Source organism: Liolophura sinensis, chromosome 10 (assembly GCF_032854445.1).
Source record: "Liolophura sinensis isolate JHLJ2023 chromosome 10, CUHK_Ljap_v2, whole genome shotgun sequence".
Lineage (NCBI taxonomy): Eukaryota > Metazoa > Mollusca > Polyplacophora > Chitonida > Chitonidae > Liolophura > Liolophura sinensis.
The window spans coordinates 31,035,711-31,047,468 of record NC_088304.1 but is presented as its reverse complement, the minus strand read 5'-3'; the positions used below and the strand labels follow the sequence as shown (position 1 = coordinate 31,047,468).

Here is an 11,758-nt window from a genome sequence, read left to right as displayed (position 1 = left end):
GGCCGTTGTAGTAGAAGTAAAATACTTTTGAGTATGGCATAGAAAAACAATCAATCAAATAAGTAAATCATATCTTGTCACATAGATTGTCATTAGCTTCACCTGGATCCTTTTTTGTAAAATAGCAGAAGAAGCTCTGGCCATGTATGATAAATATAGAATCAAGATTTATTGTTCATGCTACACTACTTTCATAGTACCAAAGTTTTACTACAAATGCATTTAATTAGACAATATAAATTGAAGAGCTATTTTTTTGTAAATTTTATTAGATAAATTTAACATGTGGATGGTCTTGGGTTCCCCACTGTTTCCGCTCTGTTTCCTCATAATGCTTGCCACCATCATGTAAGCGAAATATTCTAGAGTATAGTGTGAAACAGCAGTGAAATAAATAAATGGCAAATATATAAATAAATATTAGGCAACTTGTCAAAGTCATAACTCTAGTGAATATTCTTCTCAAAGAAAAGTGTTGTACACTAGTATTGATGACTCTTGTTTGTTGTAGTAGACAATGCTTCGGGCTGGATCCAGAATAATGCGCCTTAGTGTACTTAGAGACCATTTAAGAGGCCAGATTATCTCCCCTTGCTCTAGTGCGGCAGCAGCAGAGGGCAGGAATGACATCAAAGCTGTGATATTTGACATGGGTGGAGTGGTCGTTCCTTCTCCTGGCCCACTTTTCAAAGGTACAGTACATATTGTAAATCGAGAAGTTTGATAATTTGTTGTTATTTGTGCTCCTGTGATTTCCAGCCCACTTTTCTTGGCACTTTTGGGCATTCTCGGTTAACACACAATTTTATTCTCAATGGAAGCGGTGCTCCAGTGTGTGTTGGATGTGATTCTCAATATGGCATCAAATATATCCTGGTTGACTGTGTAGACTTTGACCATGTGCCACAAAGATTCTACACGGTCAACTCTATACATGTATGTGATTTATTTGACAACATCGCTGGCCATACCTAAGGGCCATTGGCCTATATCATTAAATGTAAATTCTAATTATTATCAAAACATAAATAGGAAGATATATACATGTACAGCTTTCTAGGTAAACTGTTTTGAAAACATGGTGGTTTTCAATTTTTTAACTGTTTTCGTTCTTCTTAACTGGTTTTAAACATGTAAAAACATTTATAAAAAATTTTGATGTTGTCATTACCATATTGAAAACCAGGCAATGCCTCCTACACCCATAAAGCTGCAAGCCAATCACTGTGCGAGAATGATGTTAGACAATATGGAAATAAATAAGTAAATAAAATTTCCACAGAATATGTATGGGAATAGTGGTTCCTAAAAGTGTCAAGATTTATTTTACACCTTAAGAAGCTAATCATTTATGTATATCTGTATATATACTTGTATATAAATGTGAAGAGCAATGCTTACTTGGTGATTTTGTGATCTTTCCTGAATAATTAAAACTGACTCCTACTGAAATGTTATCCATAGTTTATGAAGAACAACATGGATTGCCAAGGGGGACAATTCTTGATGTGATTCGTGAAGGTGGAGCTGATGGCAGCTGGTCGAAGTTGGAGTGTGGAGAATACAACCTGCATCAGTTTGGGGAGAAGTTTAGCAAAGAGTGTTCTAATAAGGTGGGAGTTTAGTATCATATGTGTGTTTACACAATTCAGGGGTCAAAATGTTTGATCATTGACTTGCCGTTAAGAGCTCAAAATAAAAACCATCTCAAATTGAACCTAGGTCATCATTTTTGCAGGACTTTTGAATATGTAAATACCTTAATTCTTGTAATTTTTGGGACACCTGGTCTGCTCTTTTTAGCCAGTATACATGTAACTGTACCGGGAATATTTAGTTTCCTTTTTTCACATGTTTAGTTCATCTAATGAACAAGATATTCATATCTTTACTTTTTCAAAATAAAAACTGGGAGAGAAATGTAATTCTTTCCCATCAGAATTACTAATATCAGATATATAAATGACCGTGTGTTACACTTTAACTACTTCCATGATATTTCACATTGTCTATGAATGAAATCTATTAAATATATTTCACATTGTATATTCACATATTGGTTTTTGCAGAGGTTATCCTTCTGAAGAGCTAGAAATATCAAACATATTGACCACTCCAGCTATGCTGTTACGTAGAATATGAAATCACTGGTGGACTTATAAATAGGCATATTCTGGAATACAGTGTAAATGATAAAAACAAAAATTAAGTAGCGTCTTTTGCCAAAAGTTTAGCATTTTTCCCGTGACACATCTTGCTTGGTTCTGATTAATTCATCCACCTTAATTTTCACCTAAGATTTTTTTGTGACATTTGATTAATTTCTTCTCAGAAAAACTTAAGTGTTGGCATCAATGGTATCATTGGAAGGCATATCTGGTGTCCTTGGCTTGGTGTTTCATTGAGGCAGCACTGTCACTTTTTAAGCAAGGAACCAGCCTGATACAAGGTGACAGTGCGTTTAAATGACACCAAGCAAACAAAGCTAATGTGTTCTCCCTGTTGTCAATCTCTCAACTGATTGCTGTCACTCATCTCTTTGATTGACAGGTGGGCCGGCAAGTCAACATGTCTGTGCTCCTCCCAGACGGCCCTGATGCTGCCAGGTTCTTTAAGCCTTACCAAGAAATGGTGCAAGCCATTGAAAAGATCCGAAGCCATGGCTACAAAACAGCACTGCTGACGAACAACTGGAAGATGCAGGACGAAACAAACATACCTGTGGACAGGGATCTTTTTGATGTGGTGAGATTTGGAAATCCATGTGACATGAGTGTGATGAATCTAAAACCCACATGTTAGGCACATTCATTTTAAAGCTCTGGATATTCAGGGCCTCCAAAATAACAATCTGTCTGCCAACTGCATTTCATTGGATGCTGTTTGAATTTCAGACGAACTGCCTGCAGTTTTAGGGCTTCCAATATGTCATCACATATTGCAATGTTTGCCATGCTTAGCTGAACAAATACCGGTAATTGTAGCAGAAAACTGCAAACATTTTTCCTTTGCATAAGAAAGATAATATGCGCCTTATAAGCTATACAAAGTACATGTGCGGAATCAACTGTTTTGTCAGCTTTGGACCACTGTAATTTACAACTCAAACGGTGCCATGTTCAGCTCAAAGTAAGGTCTTGTGAGTGGCTAGCTTTCAGCTTCATAGGAGCAATAGTTTATGGTCAGGGGACATACAATAATGTAGCAAAAGCAGATTTTTCCAATTTTTTAAATTGCAATTTACAAGAAAACTATACGTCATAGAAAAGAAATAAAACCAGACAAAGTTCCAAATGAGCTTTGTGGGTGGTCAGCTGCATTGTCATAGCTGAGGCACCAGGTTGCCGGCTGAAAACCCACTAGGGCAGTAAATCTATTGTTTTAGTGTATTTAAAGTCATTATTGTGTTTTTCCAAAGGCTTTCCAATAGTATAGTGTTTTATACACAGGCTGCAATATTCATAATTAGGACCATTTGTTAAATCTGCTCACTAATCCTTTAAAGGTACACAGAATCAAGACGGAATGGTTGACAGTGGATATAGGATTTATTAGGTTAAAACCCAGGGTCATGTTTGTGTAACTGAACAGCTGTGTAAATAACTGCCCCTGACCAAGTTCATCAAGGATCATGAGATTAAACAAAAAAGTGTCAATGATTAACGAAAATTACAGAAAACACCAGTTAAAAAATTAACTACCAGAAGTAAAGAAACCGTGAACGAACAAAAAAAAATTATCTGCATTTTTCTCCCCCGGTCTGCATCCCCATCCTCACAGGTTACCTCCCCACAAAACCCTAACTACTCAATCAGTTTCACTATGGTCATAGAATTCCTTTGATTATCTACGAAGTCCCAGGCTGAGTACGCACATTTAAGGAGGTTGGCAGGTAGAAGCACTGGTTATTAGAAGGTGATCGGACTTCACTCAACTGGACCCTTAACCTCTGTCACAAGTTATTAGCTCACTTGAGTCTCCAATTCATCAAACGAAAGCAATAATTTCGGAAAACATAATATCAGACCGAAATATGAATGAGCATAACCAGAAGAAATAGCTTTTGCGTTTAGCATTAAAATCTAGCCACAAAGAAGTGAAACAAAGGAGTGATTGGTTTGATTGAAATATACAACATAAAAATAAGCATGAATCCTCCGTCACACCTGAATAAATGTACATTACCTAAAATTCTGCTGAGCCTAACCCCTGTTTCATGAGGTGGACCTTTTTTTTATAGTATTAAGTAGCTCTTTAATATCTGATTAGACTTCATATCTCTACAATATACATTGTCATGTAGTTCAAGGGCTAACTTAGCTAAGCGTTGTTCATGAAACCAGCCCCTGGACTTGCGTACCTCTTTCACTAGCTAACTGGTCACAATTACGAATCCTTTTTAACACTAGTGAATGCAACAGGTTCAGAGATGATCTGATCTTATCTGTTTTCTCTCCACCCAAACCCTCAGCCTCACTTCCCTTTTTCTCTTCCAGATTGTGGAGTCCTGTCTGGTAGGAATGAGGAAGCCGGACCCTCGCATTTATGAGCTGTGTCTGGAGCGTCTCAAGGTCACTCCCGAGCAGGCTCTTTTCCTGGATGACCTTGGGGTTAATCTGAAACCTGCTCGAAACCTAGGGCTCCACACTATCAAAGTCAGTATATGTACGATGTAGTGCTACGAATCCCATGGGTTTAACCAGCCTCCCTTTATTGAGAATATATGTTTTTAAATGTGCTACAATGTAAAAAAAAATATTTAAAATGGATATAAGAAGATTTTAGCGCAGTGTTGTGTGTATTCATATCAATATCATTGGTGATTTTGATTTTGTATAATCTACTGTGAAGTGGTGTTTTGCGTTTTTTTATTGGTGGTTAGGTGTGTTTTTTTTTTTAATGGCATGGCAAATTATGAAATCAAAACACATATGTGAACCAAAGGCCTGCTAAATCGTACATATAGTCCCTCTTGTGTTAAAACTGCCAGAAGTGGGTGTGTTTATAAAATAAAAATGCCGTGGGATGGATTTGTACCAAACTTGCCCAGTATTCTGGAGAGATCGTACAAACATGTGTGCTTTTTTCTATGGATAAGATATGTATACGCCTAAGTAGAATATTCCATTGAAATGAATATTAACAAAAGTTCACTTCCAATTTTATGACAACTCTGCAGGTGTCTAGTCCTGACCAGGCGGTGGCTGAGATGGGGGAATTTTTGGGGATTCCCCTCCAGACTACGAATGTGTTGACAGGTACAGAGGAGGTCCCAAAGAGGTTGAAAATCCCAGAGGAAAACCTCACCTCCTATCTGAACAACACACTGGGGATATACTCTAAAGGTACTGTAATTTTACTGGACCATTCTTAAACCTTGGCAATCGTGGCAAGCATTTTGCACCTGGAGCTCCACTTATTAAGCAATGTTTAAATCGTAATACCAGTCTCTTCCTAATACAAACTAAATGATACTTTAGTTGTGATGAAAATTGGTACCGGGCTTAAGTCCTAATGCACTTTTTTCATGCACCCTGCATAGCTTTCCAGTGAGGCAGCACCATATACCCCTGTACATGTACTTGAATATACATCCATTAGCACTGGTGTTCTTCAAAGTTTTAGAGGGCCTCCATGACTCAGTCAGTTAGCGCGCTAGCGCAGCGTAATGACCTAGGAGTCTCTCACCAATGCGGTCGCTGTGAGTTCAGCTCATGCTGGCGTCCTCTCCGGCCGTACGTGGGAAGGCCTGCCAGCAACGTGCGGATGGTCGTGGGTTTCTCCCAGGCTCTGCCTGTTTTCCTCCCACCATAATGCTGGTCGTCGTCGTATAAGTGAAATATTCTTGAGTACGGCGTAAAACACCAATCAAATCAAATCAAATCTTCAAAGTTTTGTCATGTGATTCAAAGTCTGAAGACCCAGGATTAAACCCGGGTTGAATTATAAAAAAGGCTTTAAAAATTGCACTTGATGCTGCCTTGCTTGGTGCTTAGCAGAGAGAGGCTGGAGCCCACTTCCACACACTGTAAGCTAGGCTACCATCATATCACATTGAAAAAACATATTATATATCTCAAAGTTAATCTATTAAACTCTTCTGAAATGGACTGCTTCGGTGGCCTGATGGTAGGACGCCTGTCTTGAAGTTGGGAGACCCGGGATCAACCCTGGACTGGGTCATACAAAAGACTTCAAAAATGGTACTTACTGTTGCCTTGCTTGGTGTTCAGCACCGAAAGGTTAGAGCAAGGAAACAGGACTGGCCTGGTGTCGGTATAATGTGACTGGATCGGGTGTCATGTGTAGTGTCATGGGCATGATACTTCAGTGATGGCAGCACGTATGATGTTAAACACCAAGCATTCAATCATTCATTCATTCAATCAAAGTTTTGTGATATATTGTTAAAAAGTGACATGAAACCTCAGTCAGTGCTCACTCACTCAACATCAAAAGCCCCACTCTGATATTTAATCTTGAATATAACATGAAATATAAGTGCCATACAAGTAGGCTAAAAGGAGCATGATACATGTTGAAACTGAACATTTTAAAACAGAAATATTTAACTTATTCCTCGTATTACTGGTTTGTTGCACATTCTGTTAATTTTGATGACCCCCTTTTTCTGTTACAGAACCAGTGCAGCTAAGAGCGTACAAACACGGACAATCTAACCCTACCTATCTGGTTCAGTATGGGGGCAGAAATCTGGTGCTGAGGAAAAAACCTGTACGTTTCTCTTTGTGGCTTGAAATGACTTACATGTATTAAAAGTGTCACCTGATTTGTCACAAGAAGATTATCTGATAAAAAAAATAATCTAGCAGAGTGACTAGATGTACTGCAAATCTTCGACCTTTTCCCAGGTTTGCAAGGTGTTAATTCAAAAGTATTCTGAAGGCATTATTCTGTTGTGTAGAGAACTAATTTGCAGAGTTTTGTGAAGGTTGCATCTTTCGTGACACAAAATGTATCATTTTAGTGTCATTTTCATAAATAATTGTAAGCATAAATTCCACTGATTAAAAGTGCTTTAGTGTTTGAAAAGGTTGAAGATCTACAGTTTGTACTGTTTCCATTTTAAATAGGCTTAGTATACTCAGCTTATTTTGAGGCTATAAACCTATGGCTATCTATTTTGTGATAGAGTAAATTAAATGGTCAGGTGGAAGACATAAAGGATCTTAACACAGATATACACTATCAATTTATCGTCCTGTTCTAATATGAAAATTCAAGTGTGGGTTGTAGCCGGGTGATCAGGGTGGTTGACTTGTGGTTGATGAGATGTTTGCCTCTCAGTTGCTATGGCAATAAGCCATTGGCAGCAGTTGTGCTGCCCTTCAGGCTCTTGCATTGTAAATGAAGGTCATTGGAGGTCATTTCTATCGAGCACTATGCTTTGCTCTGCTGGTAAGAATTTGTGGGCCACTTGTCTGCTTGTGGGAAAGTTCTTCATTTACTTGCCTAAGGCCTGTGGTGTGGTTTGGAAAATTCTGTTACATCCACGCGTAGAGAAGACCACAGCTGTAGAAATGAAATATTCCTGAGTACAGCATTAATGTAATTCTTCAACTTTTTCGCATATTTACAAAGTGTTAATTTAAGCAAATTCTGAAGCCATTTTTCTGTGTTGGCTGATAAAATTATACTTTTTGTGAAGCCCTGAAACTGGCCAACTCAACCAATGTAGTTTTGTCTCCATAATCGAATTACAAATGTGCATAAATTGCACTGAAAGGTGTTCTTTTTATATGCAAATTAGGAATTAAGGTAAATCCCAATCATATAAACACATGAAATGACCTTACAAAATAAGAGAAAGCTATTGACCAGTCATGAGGTGGCTTATTTGAGCGTAACGATAGGACGTGTTATGTTACTGCACAGGTATGAATGGAATTGGTTTCCCACCCTCCTCACAGCGATTTTATTTTCTCCATCCACAAACATGACATTTAAATAACACTATAAGTATTTTAGTTTAAAGGAAAAGACAACACTAGACCAAATGTATATACTGTAATCCTTCAGTCTTTTCGCATGTTTGCAGTGTGTTTATTCAGGCATATTTTTAAGGCATTATTCTGTGTAGACTGATAAAATTATAGTTTTTGTGACGCCCTGTAATTGGCCAACCCAGCTATTGTAGTTTTGTGTCCAAAAATCAAATTTAAAATGTGCATAAATTGCCCTTTCATGTTCAAAAAGGTCACAGAATTAGGGCATGTATTGAAAAAGTATATCACAGGTAGTCTTAGAGGCATAACGTTTTATTTCGTAGTGATATTGCACAACCGAGATATAGCAGCTCAAAGTAAGCTGTTACCCTCAGCTCATGCAGTGTCATCCATATTTCAGCCTGGCAAACTGTTACCCTCAGCTCATGCTGTGGAACGGGAATTCCTGGTGATGAAGGCATTAGGGGAACAGGGTGTGCCTGTACCTGAGGTGCTCAGCCTTTGTGAAGATCCGAGGTAAGCTAAGCCGTAATTGTGGTGATTTGCCTGTGCCTGAAGTGCTCAGCCTTTGTGAAGATCCAAGGTAAGCTAGCCCGTAATTGTGGTGATTTGCCTGTGCCTGAAGTGCTCAGCCTTTGTGAAGATCCAAGGTAAGCTAAGCCATAATTCTGGTGATTTGCCTGTGCCTGAAGTGCTCAGCCTTTGTGAAGATCTGAGGTAAGCTAAGCCATAATTCTGGTGATTTGCCTGTGCCTGAAGTGCTCAGCCTTTGCAATGATCCAAGGTAAGCTAAGCCCTACTTGTGGTGATTTGCCTGTGCCTGAAGTGCTCAGCCTTTGTGAAGATCTGAGGTAAGCTAAGCCATAATTCTGGTGATTTGCCTGTGCCTGAAGTGCTCAGCCTTTGTGAAGATCCAAGGTAAGCTAAGCCATAATTCTGGTGATTTGCCTGTGCCTGAAGTGCTCAGCCTTTGTGAAGATCTGAGGTAAGCTAAGCCATAATTCTGGTGATTTGCCTGTGCCTGAAGTGCTCAGCCTTTGTGAAGATCTGAGGTAAGCTAAGCCATAATTCTGGTGATTTGCCTGTGCCTGAAGTGCTCAGCCTTTGTGAAGATCCAAGGTAAGCTAAGCCATAATTCTGGTGATTTGCCTGTGCCTGAAGTGCTCAGCCTTTGTGAAGATCCAAGGTAAGCTAAGCCATAATTCTGGTGATTTGCCTGTACCTGAAGTGCTCAGCCTTTGCAGTGATCCAAGGTAAGCTAAGCCATAATTCTGGTGATTTGCCTGTGCCTGAAGTGCTCAGCCTTTGCAATGATCCAAGGTAAGCTAAACCGTAATTGTGGTGATTTGCCTGTGCCTGAAGTGCTCAGCCTTTGTGAAGATCCAAGGTAAGCTAAGCCGTAATTGTGGTGATTTGCCTGTACCTGAAGTGCTCAGCCTTTGTGAAGATCCAAGGTAAGCTAAGCCGTAATTGTGGTGATTTGCCTGTACCTGAAGTGCTCAGCCTTTGTGAAGATCCAAGGTAAGCTAAGCCGTAATTGTGGTGATTTGCCTGTACCTGAAGTGCTCAGCCTTTGTGAAGATCCAAGGTGAGCTAAGCCATAATTCTGGTGATTTGCCTGTGCCTGAAGTGCTCAGCCTTTGTGAAGATCTGAGATAAGCTAAGCCATAAGTCTGGTGGTTTCCCTGTGCCTGCCCTTTCCCTGTGATTTCCCTTTGAGAAAGTGTGCCATTTATGCTTTCTTTCATGATAGGTATCAGAGTAATTCTTTAAAAGAAATGGCAAGTCTAGACCAAATCTATATATGCATCGATGAAGAATCCCGCATAAAGTTTAAAAAGTTCAACTTTTTATTTTTTTTTTTTTTTCGATGTGGCCTAACCAAGATATCTCAGTTCAAAGTAAGTAAAATCTTGCACATTGAGAAAATTATAAGTGCCTCCAGCTAATGAGGAGCAGGTTATTTATATAACCCAAGAACTCAGCTTTTTCAGCTGACATCACCCAAACATTTTAGCCAGATGTTTTGGAGTTTGAGTGATGCGACTGTGTTTTCGGTTTCTCAAATGTGGCACAAACACAGGCACATTTGGCCACCCCAAGACACACGAAACAGCTACAATCTCAGGTTTATTAACAAACAAACATACAACTTGTGTTTGTGAGTTTGTGTTTTATATGTCACAATTGCTGTTCTACCTGTTCTCTATGCACAAAGTGATTATACATGTACTTCTTTCCTTTTTATATGCTTTTCTTTGTAATACCTACTGGCACTAAACTAGTTTTTCTCCTTCTGCAACGTTCAATTTCAGTGTGATCGGAACCCCATTCTACGTGATGGATCATGTCCCAGGTAATGTCTACACAGACCTGGACATGGGAGGTGCCAGCGCTGCTCGGAGATCGGAAATTGTGTCAGCCATGTGCGAAGTACTGGCCAAAATACACTCAGTGGACATTAAGGCAGCTGGGTTAGAGAGTTATGGGAAGCAAGGTGAGAAGTTTTAATTAGCCATCTGTATTAGATTTGTGAAGCCATTCAACAGAAGTAGTAAGTAGACAACTTAGCTGTGTATGATTGGAGTAAAAGTGTGTGTAGTTATCTGTGATTTTAGTCACATTTGGATAACATTTTTCATGAAAATCCTAAAATACCTACACTATTATGGTGTTTACTGAAATATAAAGGAGCATCCTTTTGGCCAATGTAGCAGCCATCTTAAATTTGATCTGTACATATTAGGGCATATTTTGTTAAGATGCTTTTTAAAAATACATGTATGAACGTTAATACTGAAAATTGTATGGTTAGAATGGCATCAGCCAGTATAACTTTTTTATCTTAAAGGCGATTATGTGAAGAGGAACTTTACGCGCTGGGCAAAACAATATGAAGCCAGCAAGACTCATGATATTCCGTCCATGTCAAAACTGATGGATTGGATTTCGGAGAGATTTCCAACCCATGAGAGCATGTCGGTCATCCATGGTGACTTCAGGTACAGTAACTAAACCTTATTTCATGTCTCTTAAGTCTGGCAGAATTTTTGAGAGCTCATCTTACTTGATTAAAATATTGCCCAAGATGATCCAGTTGATCTCCCTGTGATTCGGCTGTAACTTAAATTTAGAAGGTTTATTATAAAGCTGAGCGAAGATCATCCTTGCGGTTAGGAGCAGCTGGGTTCTTGACATCTGGAAGCATCTGATCAAACGTTGGTTTAAATTGATCAGCGTGGGCATACAATCTCCAACAGTTGAATGTGTTCCACTTTGCTGTGACTCAAAACATCCAGTTTTATCCAGTTCCGTCGTTATATGCATGCTTGCAACCAGTTGGTCAGAGATGCTCACAATCACAAAGTTTGTTGTTAACCTTTTTGACATAAGCATTACACTTTGTTGCGTTGAACCCAGTTGCTTGCAATCGCAAACACCAGCTCTACGTTTCTAGTCAATGATAATGAGTAAATCCAGGCACTGGTTTAGCCCACTGATAAACCAGACTACAATCAACACCTTTCATATACCCGAAATGATCCACTTATATCGCCCACAAATGTGCCTTTTTAGAGGCAAATAAATGTCACAAAATATTACTTTTGGGGCTGAAATTTACAATGTTCCAGTAAAATATCATCCCATGTTCCAAACAAACCTCAAAACCCCTTTCTAAAATCAGTAGAACTTGGTGCTCAGCGCTGAAAGGTTAGAGCAAGGAAACAGGACTGGTTGAACTGATGTCAGTATTATGTGACTGGTTGGGGTGTCATGTCTGGTGCCTTTGA

General features: G+C 39.1%; 1 protein-coding gene across 1 annotated transcript in view; it reads left to right on the top strand.

Moving 5' to 3' along the window:
* The first annotated feature begins 517 nt into the window (after positions 1–517).
* Positions 518–11,758, top strand: part of LOC135476262 (acyl-CoA dehydrogenase family member 10-like) — a 30,354-nt gene continuing 19,113 nt past the window's right edge. The window contains exons 1-9 of the mRNA XM_064756235.1: positions 518–692; positions 1,465–1,613; positions 2,551–2,745; positions 4,497–4,655; positions 5,180–5,345; positions 6,641–6,735; positions 8,368–8,483; positions 10,283–10,464; positions 10,819–10,969. Of these exons, the coding sequence (XP_064612305.1) occupies positions 518–692; positions 1,465–1,613; positions 2,551–2,745; positions 4,497–4,655; positions 5,180–5,345; positions 6,641–6,735; positions 8,368–8,483; positions 10,283–10,464; positions 10,819–10,969 (1,388 nt within the window). The remainder of the gene's footprint in view (positions 693–1,464; positions 1,614–2,550; positions 2,746–4,496; positions 4,656–5,179; positions 5,346–6,640; positions 6,736–8,367; positions 8,484–10,282; positions 10,465–10,818; positions 10,970–11,758) is intronic.